Source organism: Ostrea edulis, chromosome 1 (assembly GCF_947568905.1).
Source record: "Ostrea edulis chromosome 1, xbOstEdul1.1, whole genome shotgun sequence".
Taxonomy (NCBI): Eukaryota; Metazoa; Mollusca; class Bivalvia; order Ostreida; family Ostreidae; genus Ostrea; species Ostrea edulis.
In genome coordinates this window covers 93,908,271-93,925,108 of record NC_079164.1, presented here as the reverse complement: position 1 = coordinate 93,925,108, position 16,838 = coordinate 93,908,271, and the positions used below count along the sequence as shown (strand labels likewise).

General features: G+C 33.9%; 2 protein-coding genes across 6 annotated transcripts in view; one reads left to right on the top strand and one right to left on the bottom strand.

Annotated features, from left to right (window-relative positions):
- Positions 1-5,597, bottom strand: part of LOC125673402 (lipopolysaccharide-binding protein-like) — a 26,413-nt gene extending 20,816 nt beyond the window's left edge. For 2 of the 5 annotated variants that reach the window (XM_048909993.2, XM_048909999.2), the window contains exons 1-4: positions 3,937-5,597; positions 3,543-3,661; positions 2,201-2,309; positions 1,130-1,273 (exon numbers count right to left, since the gene is read on the bottom strand). In XM_048909993.2, coding sequence (XP_048765950.1) covers positions 1,130-1,273; positions 2,201-2,309; positions 3,543-3,661; positions 3,937-3,971 — 407 coding nt within the window. In that variant the 5' untranslated portion in view covers positions 3,972-5,597. Of the gene's footprint in view, positions 1-1,129; positions 1,274-2,200; positions 2,310-3,542; positions 3,876-3,936 lie in introns of those variants that run through there. The other 3 variants (XM_048909984.2, XM_048909992.2, XM_056166691.1) reach the window with 3 other exon arrangements.
- LOC125673436 (bactericidal permeability-increasing protein-like) lies at positions 4,019-16,838 on the top strand. The gene is given in 17 exon segments (XM_048910006.2): positions 4,019-4,235; positions 5,822-5,940; positions 6,194-6,293; positions 6,927-7,058; positions 7,635-7,708; positions 8,224-8,387; positions 8,522-8,585; positions 8,937-8,961; positions 8,963-9,026; positions 11,290-11,466; positions 12,119-12,184; positions 12,329-12,499; positions 12,617-12,684; positions 13,609-13,651; positions 14,206-14,269; positions 15,965-16,041; positions 16,511-16,838. Coding segments are annotated over 17 exon segments (1,455 nt in total). The 5' UTR covers positions 4,019-4,230; the 3' UTR covers positions 16,553-16,838.

Here is a 16,838-nt window from a genome sequence, read left to right as displayed (position 1 = left end):
AATAGAGAATTGGACAATCACGGATCCCTTGAGATACCAGAGGTGGGATCAGGTGCCTAGAAGGCGTAAACATCCCCTGTCTACCGGTCACACCCGACGTGAGCCTTTTATCTTGATCGGGTAAATAGAGCAATCGGTAGTCAAGTCAGTGTGCCAAGAACCGGTAAATTCCACCGAGGGGACAAGATTCCCAGTCTAGGACGAGGATTTCTCGAGTCCTAGAGAGTGAATCTTTTTTCCAGAGGTGGAATTTCTTAATCCCACAAGGATCATTTTCTGATATTCCATTCACAGTTTAGCGCATTGATTTAGGAGCTTTGAGAATATTCAAAACTATAGAAATACTCATTTGAATGCAATTGCAAAAGCTAATTCGTCAGTCAGAAAAAGGCTACCCGAAAATGGCTTACATTTAGTGTAAACTAAAAATCCCAAGGATATCCCTCAGAAAGCTGCATTGTATATAAATGTATCAATTCCATTTGAAGACAACAATATAAAAAAAATTACTACTATATGAACAAGTAAAGATAACAAACAATGATCAATATTATGATTCTCATAAAGAATACAAAATTATGACGACAAACACAGGCTTCTAGCATAACAGAGGTGGGATCGGATGACTAGCAGGAGTAAGCATCCCCTGTTGGCCGGTCACATCCGCCGTAAGCTATATATTTTGATCAGGTTAACGAAGTAATCCGTCGTAAAAATCAGTATGTAAAGAGGGCATAACAATCGGTATGAAACAAATCATATCAGACAGCATTCGATCCAGTGTTATCTTGTGTTTGCAAATTAAATTATCATAATGACCATATAATTCACAAACTTTTCATTTCAAACTTGACTGTCGAAACCCATGTGACATTAAATTACATGTATGTCAGTAGTCTGCCTCCTTTCGAAGTTGATCATACACAGAAGATGCTTTTGCGCATAGAATCAGTGGCGAGACATCAAGAAAATATGAAGCTAATAATATGATATTGCTACACAAATTTGGAATGATGCAGATGAAATATTGTTTAGGATTTGTGAGATTATTTACTGTCGATTGTTTTTATTTTACCATGTTGACAATGTGCACATTTCTTTCCCTGTTGTATGGTTACATGTGAGCTACCTGTCCTTTATGTGTCGGCACTGGACTTTTCCTTCAAACGTTGCTAGGGAATCATGAATCGATATTTTCACACATTTCGATTCCTCTTCTATATCGACAGAAACTTTGAAACTCTCATTGTCCATTTTGGTCATCAAATGCAAGCTGAAACGTCAATAAAAGTGTATATATATTCATGATAAAGGCGAATAAGTATAATAAAGTTAGTGAGGATGTCAACACAAAAAATCCTATTCTTACAAAATACAGACAACATATGTACAATACGAAATACGGTAAGGTTTATATCCACAAAGTTACTTTAGGACTAAGATATCTCCTGTGTCTGTTTTAGGACACATCCTACTTCTAAGTCAGTTTCTCGAAAGATCCTAACTTTAAGACCTTGTCATAAGTTACAAGTCCACTGTTAAGGAGATATACTACACCAGACGATGTAGAGTACCTCCTTAAGGTAGATCGATCCTCGTGTGATGTTATAGATTTATGCAAAAATATTTACCAAATTAAACTTTACGCATGATAGAAATATATCTTTAAGAGGAGATTTATTCACTGGATAAAATAAAAACAAATTGGTCAACTGTTGAAAGTGAAAAGGTTTATAGTTTTCAAAGATAATCAATTATTCATAATACAAAAATGTTGTCAAAGGCAATAAATCTATGTCGGTTTTTCCTCTATGGTATGTCTATTATACAATGGTTTCCCTCATATCCACAAATAATTTATACTTATTTATTACTAAGCAGTTTTTTTTAAACCGTTGACATTAAATGTTTGTTATTTGAACAAGTTTTTATCTATTTTTATTTTCCTGTTTTACGAAAGTGTGTGATTTTCTTATGTTGACTTGTGCATACACTTCTGTTTTTGGTATGTCTGACGTCAATACACATATTTTCTTTGGTTATTAATTAAACTACATGTATATTGAATGGAAATTGATACACCTTTTTCACATTTTCAACCATGGATATTAATAAGTTATATGAAGGTGGAGCTACCTAAAGGCAGTTGAGAAAACAAAGCTTATGAAATACCCTCTACGTATGGTGGTGTTCGTTTTACCTTTCAATGAAATAGTTGACATCGTCAGCAGTTTCATTCACACGTGGAATAGAAAAATTCAATTTGATATCCTTCTTTGACCAGTATTCTGGAAAAGCCGTGTTAGCAGCTGTGGAAATTGGAAATGATAAGTATACATAATTTCAATACTTTATAGGAATTCAATGGCAAACGCACAATCGTTATCAATATTATCAAAAAATTAGAAACGTTTTGTAATGTTTTTGCCATGTGGATTTTTTCTCCATAAATGTCAATGAGTTCTTAATATACCTTAGTACTTTTTTCACACCTTAAACAAAAGAGTGTTGCTTGTTATAAATCACTGTTTAGTAACCACACCCTTGTATTTGATCATTATCAAACGAGTAGTTATCAATGATTGGTAACAACTAAGTACAGGGCGTCACACGTTCTGAACACTGTGTTTCGGTTGACAGAATGGTAGGGAATGTTGACTACCATAAATAAAAAAGTTTGGGTGGCTTTGGCGACCAAGAGAAACAAGAGATCAGAATATCTCTCTCTCTCTCTCTCTCTCTCTCTCTCGTCCTCGTATTTGTTATGCCTCATCACTAACACTTCATCAAAACAGTTTGAAATGTGTACTTACCATCTTGTTTTCGGGCTTCGGTCACTTAGCGACACATCCAGCAATATAACTCATTTAATTCAAAATTTAAAAGAGACAGTGACAGTTTTATATCTATGAATAGATCTGTGTCTGTTAGTTTATTTTCTGTTTTCAAGATCGATTTTAGAAATGATGTCCAAAAATCGCGTGGAAATATTTACTATCATGCCCGAAAATGTCCAGGAGAACAATAATAGTAAGTTTTTTTAAACTTAAATCCATTTCAAAAACTTGTAATAAGGATGAAGATATTCTGAATGTGTAGGGAAAAAACCTAATTCTACTTGAAAACTACGGACATTGTACCCCCGCCTGGTTGTTGAATACAGGTAAACTTCCCTCGAGGGTACTAATTATCAAACCCAGCCAATACAAAATTTCACCACTGAAGATAAATGCTGATGAGCTTGATTTAAGAATAAAAGATACAAAAGAGTTATAATAAATTAATTAGAAATTGGATTTGGTCCCTGTATCACTCGGCATCCAATCTCTTGGTACTAAAGAAAAGTTTACCAACATATAGTTAGTTAGTTAATTAGTTAGTTAGTTAGTTAGTGTGTGTTGGGGTGTGTGTGTGTGTGTGTGGGGTTTTTTTTTTTAAATGATGTTGATTTTTATTTGTGGGGGAGGGGGTTGTATGTAGAACCTTCGTTTGTTGTAAATAATAGTATTAGGACATTGTTTTGTATCAGTTAAATCACTTACCATAAGTAAGTCCTTTCTTGGTTATTCGGAGAATGGCTCCGTATTTATCATCAGACGAACTCTCCGCATTTTGGAACATCAGAGTACACAGTATAACGAAGCAAAAACAATGCATGATTCTGAAAAATAAAAAGTTCAGAAAGGCGACCTGTATACAAGACTGGCGAGTGTTGATTAGTAAAGCTATTCGTATTGTAAGCTTTGTATTTTAAATCATTGAAATATCTGAAGGAAGTGATTAAAAATTTTATGATCGTGATGTACAAATATCAGCATATCACATTCAAAGAATATCAGTCAACAAGTGATCCTGTGTGAATGGAACTGCCATACAATTTTAAGATTTAGTACTTTGATATAAGTCCGGAATTTTAAGATATTATCATAAACTTACAGAATATTTCCTACCTTCACCAAACAGCCAAACATCAAAATTTCCTTGTTTACTGGGGAATTTCTTCCGTATTATAACCCACCCATAGTGTACATTTAGTGCACACCTGCCGGCATATAGATACATCAAATCAAGATATGTATATCATTCTTCATCTAAATATTTTTGTAGATATTTTCAAAATGTTGGCTTTATTATTTTATTTTGAATGGTATTTTTAATACATATTTAAGCCATTAAAAATGTCACGTGGGTACTACTGGCATCAAGGAAGTTTATTTCAGATGTGTGGCAATGAGGTATATAGATAAATAACAATAATTTTTAATCGCTGTGTGTAAGATTGGTTGTTATTATGAAAAACAAAATGAAAGAATAATTCTTAATTGCAAATATTTCTATCGTTAAACTTCTAATGTTGATTTTGTTTAATAACAAAAGGTTTAGCATCCATGACTAAACACTATTTCGAATTTCCTGTCCTATATCATTTAGCATTATGGTGGGTTTTTTTTCTCAATTAATACAACTTTGGGCATTACAGCACATCAGCATTTAAATGTAACAATAAAATAAATACATAGTAAATGATTCTAGTATTTACATCACAACTGTATAAAATCAATTCGAGCAATTGGATTGTCAAAAATAAATGAATAAAGAGAATTTTACGGGAGCCCATAAGTGCAAACCAAATTTAAAAGAATAAGAAAAAAATGCATGTCTATAGAAAACTATACCGAAAAATATAGAAAACTAAATCATTGTGTAAAATACAAGATTGTCAATTAAAAAATGAAGTTATGAGATTATTTGTTTTAAAAGCTCAAACATTCGAAATAAAATCAACCCATATTACTGGTGTAAAACATACTGAAAAATGTCCTGCATACGTCAGACACTCTATTGAGATTTGAGGGGTTCGTTATCTCTGTCTTCATTAGACAATTCTCAAAAGAAAACAGACCATTACCACAAAACCAAAGGATTCAGACCAGTTGGCCTGGGCAATAAATCTCCATATACAGTCTATCTGCACGTGATACTCCGTCCCACACGCCCTCTCCCAACCACAAGTCCTTCCAGCTCCAACTACAATATTGCACCATGCCCCTGCCCCCAATCTAATTAAAATACAGCTTTTGAATATTCTCATCTACATATAGTTTAATGGTGCCAATAGATGTCCGGCTACTTTCGACCAGATTGTCACAACTATATCCCGTTCCCATAATCTTGTGGCAACGTGCCTGATTTCAGACCACGTGACCGGGTTCATTCCACGATTTCGTCACTTGTATTAACGTTCTCTGAACTGCCTTATCTAAATTTCATTTTTTTTTTTATTTAATCAATGACTGTTTAATTAGATAATATAGCCTTTTTTAAATAGCCTTTTATATTCAATGGTTATTTTAGAGAAAATTTTCTCTATTTTAGTTTATAATCACTTTCTTAAAATAATGATTTGATTTTTTATCTACTTACATTTTTAATGTCGTATTTTTTATCTAACATTTGTGTATTCGATAAGCAATTTAGATTTTCATTAAAGAATTCAGTTTTTCATTCAATAGTTTTGAAGTTTATTATTTTAGCTTACATGTTTCTTCTTTAATATCAATAATTTTTTTTTGCACTTATGGGTTTCTGTAAAATTTACTTCCTAGTAAACAAAACGTGTGATTGAATTAGTGTTTACAAACAAAGGAAACAATCGCAGCCGCTTGTGTCTCAATCTATAAATAGTGGGTATATATAAATATGTAAATAAACTAACAATAGTTAACTTACATATGTATATATACACGCCCACTCTTTATATTTCATGACCCAAATGCCTGTGGAAACAATATGGCGACGTAAACATCTACTTTCTTTTTAGGAGATATATCACCATGCAGCCAGTGTGTTTGATGTCAGTGCTGTGTATATTTGTGACGTTTGGCGAGTGTAAAACACCGGGACTTCAGACCAGGATTACAGAAAAGGCACTTAATTACGGTAAGTTTAATCCAGGGAAACCCCTGGTTATGTTTTATTTACATTTGATTGTACATTAACTACCAAGTTTAAGTTTTGAAATAAGTTAATTACAATAAATCTATAAATCATGCACTCAAAATTGTAACATTTCCCAAAGTGCTTTTTGGTGCTATGATTTTGTTCATTAGGAGGATATTACAGAGTTTAACTCTTTTTGAATATCATTAGCCTATAACATGCTTTATACATATACATGTATATAATTTGACAGCTACCAATGTTGCATTGGAGAAATTATCCAAACAGGTGACCGGTCAGCTTATACCGGATCAACATGGCAGTTCTGGGGACGTCAAGTTCGACATCACGGGGTACAATAAAACAGCTGATCTTTCCACTGGGCCATCACAAAGACTAGACAATATACTCATACCTTGCTATATAATAATACCTCTACATAGCACAGTTAATGAATATCGTATTTATAGGCGTCTAGACCCTTTGGATACTTTGTATAGATTATTACTAAATATACTTTTTGAACACAGCTTAGCTAAAGATTGATAATGTAATGCTTCATCATTCATAAAAATAAATCAATACACATCTGCTCTATCCATGGGGAAATAATAGTGTTAATCCCCTTTATAAATATCTCAAAGAAAATATATATAATTACAAATACCTGTAGTAGAAAACAAGAATTGATACATTTTACCTTATCATAATAATAATCTGTCTCCATGGTGACGAGCTATTACCATGGTTTTTTTTCCCCAGTATATATCGTGTTTCTAAATCTGAGCAATTGCCATGGTTTCTTTCAGTAAATAATGTGTTTCCAAGTGACACTCTAGATCTGAGTAATTGCCATAGTTTCTTTCAGTAAATAATCTGTTTCTAAGTGACGCTCTAAATCTGAGTAATTGCCATGGTTTCTTTCAGTAAATAATGTGTTTCCAAGTGACACTCTAGATCTGAGTAATTGCCATGGTTTCTTTCAGAATGAAGGTGACTGATTTCAACAAACCTAACAGTAAAGTTTCTATGATCCAAAATGTTGGCCTGGCGTGGATTACCAGTGGAACCAGCTTGTCTGTCCATGGCAATTTTAAATACAAATATAGAAAAGGAATGTAAGCATTGTTTCTTCTTTTAATTGATTTGTATGCCATGTTATCAGGCGAATTAATGTTGTTGTTTGTTTGTTTTTAAATACTTTTAGCATTTAATATATATATATATATATATATATATATATATATATATATATATATATATTCTATTTTCATCCCGACCCGACCACGATACAAACTCTCTACACCATCGTCAGTAAACACGCGTTACAACGAAACCACCATTTTTATCATTCAGTACAACAGTGTATCACTCTTGTTACCAATGTAGATTATTGATACTTGTCGTTTTTTGGTGGTGTGTGTTATTTGTTTATGTAATATATGTCTCTTGATAAAGACGCCAGTTGCGTAGAAAATTTGAGTTTTAAATAACTACCAACAGTGTCGTGGCCTTTTCAGTGCTTATATATATATATACTTTTAGCATTTGATATTTCTTCTCTATTTCTTTTCAAGCCACATGTAGCATAACTGTAAAGTATAGAAATTCAAACTTATGACTCCTAACTGCACAGTAATCATCAATCCAATCATTAAAAACGTAATTTTACAAGAATTCAATTTCAACGTTAGCATCAAGATTTCTGACTCTGGAAGTTTTGACTTGAAGACTAGAGGTATTGATTTCCACATCAAGATAGAAATCGGTAAGTGGCAAATACTATTCATATAGCTTTACTTTTTATTTTATTGTCGGAATTTTGTTGAGTTCAACAACTTTATAATATCCACACAATGCTGAAATATAACACAATTGACGCAAAATTATCAGTTACGACTTTGCTTGCAACGATTAATATTACCAAGCAATGCTTATATGTATGCTGGAAACTTCTCCGTCAGAATATAATTCATTAAATAACGCTGGTACTCAGGTACACGATGATTATCGTCTTTCCCGAATTCAAACAAAGTCATCTTCTTAAAATCCTTTAGAAATATCTGAATTAACATTAAAGAAAGGAAAACTTATAGCAATATCTGAATTAACATTAAAGAAGGGAGTCCCAATCGTCCTATCGCCTGCAGTTACTGAAAACAATTATAAACCTCTTTTTCATCAATCGCTTGTATTTCGTAAAACAAAGATTAATTTGATGTGAACGAAAGAACATATTTTATGAAATTGTTAATTTTTCATGATGGAATACTCATTTAAAAGGAATGGATAAACACGGACGTCCCACGATGAGATCTGTGGATTGTAGCTGTAGTGTAGCCTCAGCGGACATCAGGTTCCATGGCGGCGCTGCATGGATTTACAACATGTTCTCTGGAATGCTTGAAGGCAAACTGAAAGATGTGGTTGGTGGAGGCAATGGGATTGTAAGGGGAATATTGATAATCAATACATATCTAAATCATTTTTATCATATTCAAGATATACACATAATTCAAATGTACCTTTTCAGCTGCAGTGAAAAACAATGACACCACAATAAATCTGTGTTTTGTTTCAGCTTTGTAAACAGCTAAATACCCTTGTAAATGTAAACGGTGTAAAGACCTTGGAGAAACTGCCAGGTATAGTATCCCTTTTCAGTTGAAATGTCAGATTTTAATATATATTTAACAAACTTTACTCTGTCCACATATCTCACACGTGCACTGTAGCAAGGCTCATTCAATTATACGATAACATTATTTATTTATTCTTTGTCTATTGTCTATTTATATTTTATACATATACAACATTCAATATTGTTTGCAATTATGTAGACACAGCAAATACAGTTTTAATTGAATATCTGAAAATACTGATGGCAGTATGGAGACTTTAGGGAAATATCTATTTGAAAAATGTTCAATGTGTATATCACTAACACACTTGTTCAATGTATGCTGAACAGTTGTTTTCCGCCCTCTATATTTCAGTAACTGTGGATATTGCGAAGGAATTTACTGGATTACAGATTCTTGTCAGGGCCTTCATTCCAACCCACGTTTATGGAGACGTACCATAGGGTATGTGCGGGTACCTGTAAAGTGCGAAACGAAATCGAAACGAAACGAAATATACCGAAACAAAACGAAATCTACCGAAACGAAACCGACCGAAACGAAACAGATTGTATAACCGAACTCTTTTAATCATAATAATTAAAAATGGTATCAAATCTTAGGCCCCTGTGAAAGTTAAATTACCACATATAAATAAAATTCGCCTCCCCTTCTAAAAATGATGTAGGATTTCGGCTTGACTGATACAAAGTTTAAAAAGTTGGAAAGGGGGAGGGGGAGTAAGCACAAAGTACATATCGGAAGTTGATTAAATTCCATGTGCAGTTAGTTTCGGATCCATAAGTTTCAGAACGGAAGGTTACAATTTCAGAGGTCTGAGGAAACACACTAAACGAAGGGTGGGGTCGCCGGCGGTGGATCCGCCTTTGGATATAGATACATTATTTGAAGAAGCTGGTGTCTGAGAAAGTTGAAAGCAGGAAGAATTCTTAACCCCTTATTTTATCTCTAACTGCTGAGGTGCGAGTACTTACAATAATGGAAAAACATTAAATAGTATACCATATTATATGAATACAATTCGGAAAGCTATACATGCATATGCATGTATTATTAAAATTATTATTGATATGTAGTGAGTCTAAAGATAACTCTATACATTTAGGATGATGCTAAGACGGGGAATTGAAAATGGGACGGAAAACGGAAATGTGTTATGCAATAATATCAGGAGGAGGTCAGCATCTTGTAAAATCGAAAGGCTTATGAACAAGGGAAGCATAAATTACAAAGAGAACAGGAGGCCATACTTAGAATCCACCGTTTGATATACGATATACAAATACACAATATTCACATGTATACATAGATTTGTCTTTAGAGCAAAAAATACTGAAACATGTATTATGCCCAAAGGTGGATCCAACACCGGCGACCCCACCCTCGTTTAGTGTGTTTCCCCAGACCTCTGACTTATGAGACTGTTACCCTCCGTTCTGAAATTTATGGACCAAAACTATAATTACACATGATATTTAATCAACTTCGGATATGTACTTTGTGCTTAATCACCCCCCCCCCCCCCCTTCCAACTTTTAAAACTTTGTATCAGTCAAGGCGAAAGCCTACATCAAAGGGGAGGCGAATTTTAATTATATGTGGTAACGTTCACAGGGGCCTAAGATACCGTTTTTAATTATTATAATTAAAAGAGTTCGGTTATATAATGTTTCGTTTCGTTTCGGTAGGTTTCGTTTCGGTGGGTTTCGTTTGGTTTCGGTAGATTTCGTTTCGTTTCGGTAGATTTCGTTTCGATTTCGTTTCGCACTTTACAGGTACCCGGGTATGTGCATGTAAAAGTAGAAATTAATTATTTTTCTTTTTTGAAAAAAAAAAATTGCACATTACTGGTCAGAAATCCGAGTCTAGGTCAAATTGTGTCACGACATTTTCATACGTATTTTTATCGTCTTCCAAGGAAGCTGAAGTATTTTAGTGTCTTCGGACTATGCACTTCCTCTCCTTTGTGATTGGTAGAAAATGCATGATGTGAAAATTTTGCTTTTCACTGTTTCCTTTCAAGGTTGAGAGAAAACAATGCTTTCTATGTCATACTTGAAAAAGTATTATACAGTAGTTTCTAGCAGGTGTTTTTAAAACCTTTATCAAATATGAGATTTACCATTTTAGAAAAGGTTGATTGTATGATCATTTAAAAAAAAAAGGTGCTATAGATACATGTATTTAATTGATGCATATCATACATTTATATCGGTTTATTGTATAAGGTTGTTCCTAATTAAAGAGGACAAGCTTGGTTAAAAAAGCTATACTTATTCATTGAATTAAGAATCATTCTCGGATTACCGTGACTGTTCTAAACCAGGACTCCTTGAATTTCACGAATGATGAAATACGTCACAAAAGCCAAAACATAGTTAACTTCAATCACCCCCTAGCAACAGATTCTGTCTGTGTGTACCCGTTTCAAGTAAAGACACGGTAAAAATGCGTTCTTCGTCGTATAAAATAACACGTGGTGAGTAGTGTGACGTATTTCCCATCCGCTGAATTTAGCGAGTCCACTGCTCAGAACGGTTATTCTAAAATGATTGTAATGGTGTTAGTTTATGTGTGTTGTGAACTGCGAAATGCAGTGTGATGTCTTCCAAATCACTCATTTGGATTACAAATTCAAAAATGGTTGCAATACCATGTATATATAAGAATATATCAAAGTAATAATATTATCTTTATGTCTATATAGGGAGAAGTGTATTGGGAGGCCAGTATTAGGGAGGCACCATTTTCCGCCCCACCTCTTTTAAAATCATCTGACACGTCTAGAATGATGTATATATGGCTGTCGGATTATTTGTTCAATTCCATGTCTTACAATGCATACAAATACGACAAACTTCAGTACAATGTTACAAGCAAAGATGTAAGTACCACTACCGAATATCGGAATGTAAAGTATGATTAACAAATTATCACACATGAGAAAGAGGTAGATAACGATCAATAAGTCTTATAAAAAATTATAAATCGAGAACAGGGCAAACACGTATCTCTGGAAACATCAGGGGTGAAATCAGATACCGAGGAGGAGTAAGGGCCCCTGTTGACCGGTCACACCTGCCTTGCACCCTCCATACTCAAAATCAATATATATAGCGGCTTAGCAATTGATATGAAACACTTCGGACAGTATTCGACCTAAAGACAAGTCATTACAATGACCTCTGATTTCAAATGATTTGTCAGTAGTCTGCTTCGGTTTAAAAATTGATTATGTGCAGAACATGTTCTCGCATATCGAATCATTTGGGATACATGAATACCAGAATGCAGATGATAAAATGACGGAGAAGCTCGGGTCATGTCGTTTGTTGTAAAGTTGAGTTGCTTCATGTAGTTCATGCTATTAAAATTAAAGTACAGTGTATATGGATATCCAAGATTAAACAACTGTGGTTAATGTACACATGTATGTGTCCCAATTCTCATAAAGAAATATCTTGCTACTTTCAACCTATACGCATATTTTCAAACATGTTTTGTTGTAGTATATGTAACTAGTATACATTTCACAGCTTCCATCGGGCGTACTCAATACAACGTGTCCCAAATCAACATGCATTGGAAAATTGATCCCTGAAGTAAGCGACATTTTTATGCTTCCATGAAATTAGAATTTTAAAATGGCTTAGTACTGTAAAGTACTGATGTTGATATTCCTCAACCTCCTGCTGTCCTCTTTACTGGCAGTTTGTTCATTAAGGATACGCTTTCTTTGTATTTAGATTGGTAAAACATTCCCAAATACCGACGTAAAGTTACTCATGAAGGCCTCGGTTATGCCGAACACGACAGTTGTCAATAATGCTACTGTGGTGAATGCCTCCGGGGACATCCTTTTCTTTGCTAGATACCCCGGTGCAAAGAACAGCACCTATTTCTTAACGCTGTCGGCAGTGAGTATAGCTGGTTTTTATTTTATTATCTATTACATAACAGATATAACTTCGAGGATTTTCAGATTCATTCATTTTACACAGGGTTGTACTGTTCTATAACTGTTTAAATTGTAGACGATGTCAACAACAGTCTCCTTCATGATACAAAACCAGAAAGTACATGCCAAAGTTCTCAAGTTACCGTAAGTCTACTTGGTGTAAAAGTTGCTGTATGTATACTAGACGATAAAGTTACTACCATAAGTATACTGGACGCTAAAGTTACCGTAAGTCTACTTAACGTTAAAGTTACCGTAAGTCTATTTGACGTTATAGTTACCGTAAGTCCATTTGACATTATAGTTACCATAAGTCTACTTGACATTAAAGTTACCGTAAGTCTACTTGACGTTAAAGTTACCGTAAGTCTACTTGACGTTAAAGTTACCGTAAATCTACTTGACGTTAAAGTTACCGTAAATCTACTTGACATTAAAGTTACCGTAAGTCTACTTGACGTTAAAGTTACCGTAAATCTACTTGACGTTAAAGTTACCGTAAATCTACTTGACATTAAAGTTACCGTAAGTCTACTTGACGTTAAAGTTACCGTAAGTCTACTTGACGTTAAAGTTACCGTAAATCTACTTGACATCAAAGTTATCGTAAGTCTACTTGACGTTAAAGTTACTGTAAGTATGCTAGACGTTAAAGTTACTGTAAGTATACTAGACGTTAAAGTTCCCGTAAATCTACTTGAAGTTAATGTTACCGTAAATGTACTTGACGTTAGAGTTACCATAAATCTACTTGACGTTATTGTTACCGTAAATGTACTTGACGTTAGAGTTACCGTAAATCTACTTGACGTTAGAGTTACCGTAAATCTACTTAACGTTAAAGTTACCGTAAATCTACTTGACGTTAGAGTTACCGTAAATCTACTTGATGTTAAAATTATCATAAGTATGATTGCCGTTGAACTTGTTTGTTTGTTGTTTAACGTATCATTCGGAAATTTTTCTTTCATAGAGAGACGTTACCAGATGATCCTGTTTATTTGTTCGTACAGTGTATTGTCAAAACATTTTTCGTTAAGTTTTTAAATAATGATTTTCCTTTTACAGAGTAACTGTGAAAGTGAAAGATTCCAAAATCGGCCAACTGTCAGTAAGTACAAAATCGACCTCTATGGAGCATAGAGGCATATCAGTGCCACAATTTTATTTTAAAATTATTGTTAAAAAGTAACACGATTTGGTCAAGTACATGTAGATTAAAGGTTCCCGTGTGTATACTTTGGGCCTCACCATGTTGAATTTTATTTCATTGATGTGGAATACTAGATCAAAATAAAAAAAGAATACAAATTATAAACCAATTGTTAAAACAAAATTGTAGAATGAAAATTAGCTGCAGAACTGTAGCTTCCTGAGAAAATATCGAGGGGAGATTAGTTCTGTCCCAATATTTTCTCAGAGAGCTCAGTTCTGCAGCTAAATGGAAATGAAAAATAGAAACAGAATTATGTTAATATAAGATTGTAAAAACAAAAATATATAATTCAAATAAAAACAAAATCAAAAGTGTTAAAATACGATTGCAAACAAAAATGTGGATATCTAAGATTTGCTTTGGTAAAGGTTTGAAAGTTTTTGTTGCAATTCTTCACAGAAGTGACCCACGCACTGATATGAAACATAAATATTATATTTCTGTTTCAGCCTCAGGCATTAAATTTCATCACCAATAGTGTTGTGTCTGTGTTTGTCGAGCCTAAACTAAACGGTAAGTCGTCTTTTTAGAAAATTTGCATTCCACTGCAGACTGAAATGTGGCATATCTAAATTGTGTAAATTTCTTATGCTGTGTTGAACATTATATAAAAACGACTAAATGCTGAATTGTAAAATTAAAAAAATCTTAATATGCACGTATGATTATAGTTTTGTGTATTGCCGGCGCATTCACTTCGTCTTGATTCATGCTAGCTGCAGAACTGTAGCTCTCTGAAAAAATATTTTGACATAACAGAGAGCTACAGAGCCACCCCTTATAAAAACCTTCGATTTACGGCGCACAAGAAGTTGTGCACGGTTGCGGCCTTATATCGTTGTATTCTTGACTAGCTGTTTCATATATTTAACATCAAAAAATTCTTAACATATTTTCCTACTATACTTGTGTCTAAACATACTTTCAAATATTCATTAAAGCCCCTTACGACCTGAAAACTCTCAGCTTCAAATGATTTCGTTTATTGACGTAGCCATGTTAGGTAGCCGGGTCAATTCGTACCCTGTTGTTGTTGGTATATATTCATAAAATTCGTTATATGTTATGTATTCGCTCTTCATTTATCATCAATACAAATAATTTATAGAAATTAAAAAAATAAAGTTTTTCTAAAGGTAAAATAAGCTCTTGATTCATGAAAATTCTACTAAAGTCCTTAACACTCGTATGGCAGGGATGGAGACCGAACCAGACTAATGAAAGCCGCATTGCCGTGAGTTTAGCTATTAGAATAATTATTATTTAAAGGCACTAGGATGATACATTATTTGAAATATTTAGCTAAAATATTTGTGGGGATATGAATTCACATCTAGACGTTATTGTGCAAGTATGGAAATTAACCAGGATTCGAATTGACCCGGCTACCTAACATGGCTATGTCAATAAACGAAATCATTTGAAGCTGGGAGTTTTCAGGTCGTATGGGGCTTTAATGAATATTTGAAGGTATGTTTAGACACAAGTATAGTAGGAAAATATGTTTAGAATTTTTTTATGTTAAATATATGAAACAGCAACTCAAGAATACAACGATATAAGGCCTCAACCGTGCGCAACTTTTTGTGCGCCGTAAATCGAAGGTTTTTATAAGGGGTGGCTCTGTAGCTCTCTGTTATGTCAAAATATTTTTTCAGAGAGCTACAGTTCTGCAGCTAGATTCATGCAATTAGTCTCAGTTTATCAATTATATCGAAATCGTTTATAACATGGTCCACGAGGATAATAGATAATATGCCTGCAGAAACATACATTTCTGGTTACAGATACAAGATATACAAGTTCAGAGTTTAAAAAATAGAGGGGGCTGTAAGCATAAAAGTCATGGAGGCCAGGCTAAATAATCATGATGATAAATCGGTGACTTAAGATTTGGGTTTTGACATAAGATCGGAAAACTTAAGACCAAACGGTCTTACAAAATAATATTTGCTAACATAGTTCTTTTGTATGTGTGTAGATATTCAATTTATTGAATTTAATTTAACCTGCTATATTTCCCGTCTCACCAGTGGCGGATTCCTGGATCCGCCCCTGCTCACATTGTGAGAGATGAGTACGTTATCCAGAGCAACCTTCACAACTACTTTCCCTAGCTATGATTTCATTTTATTTGATATTCCTGGCAAGTTTTGAAATTGACCATATTGTACGATTTTTAAAAAACTAATGCCCATTGCTTTGCAGAACTAGGAAGAGCAGGATTTCCTCTACCTGTCATCGATTCTGTACATTTCATTAATACACAATTGACTGTTGCCAAGGTATGTATAATATGTAAACGTGATTTCTAATTTTTATGATAAATTCTGCAGTTGTCATTTCCCAAAAGAGGAAAAAAGGCAACGAAGTCAATGTAAATACAAACTTCAAACAAATTGTGCTGAGTTCGTCCTTAATCCTGTGATGGTTATTATTATTTCTTAAAACGAAAGATTTGACACATACACAAGAGTTTGTGCATTATACACAAACTATCATTTAATATGACGCAGTCACGTGCAGGAAACTCTATGGAAACGTACATTCGTGCTTGTTATAGAATATATAAAAATCTGCATAAAATTACTCGTCATGTTCTCTTATGCAAAAGCGGGTGCACTTGTGTTTTGTTTTGAATAAAAGATTAGGACATTTTTGTTTCATAGCTTAAAAACGAAGAGTCCAATGATATGTCAATGCACCAATGCTATATATATTTCTTCGTATACATTGTTGCATTTCTTTTTGTAGGACACCCTTTTGATTGCAACGGACCTGAAGTATAGCGGCTGAAAAGTTTTTGTATTTTCTAAAAGGACTCAAAGATTGAATTTCTGACAGGGACACAAAATTGTACAAAGATTATGTTTGCATTTACAGTTTGTTCTTTATATCTATACATTTATTTATATATTTTTTACACTTACCAGTCGCGGTAGACTAGTGGTTAGGGCGTTCGATTTGGAACCGGAAGTCCCGGGTTCAATCCCGGAACTGCGTCAGACAGAAGACGTTTAAAGCTAACTGGGATATTGACTATTCCTCCACCAAGCACCCTACATTAAATTATACGATTTGT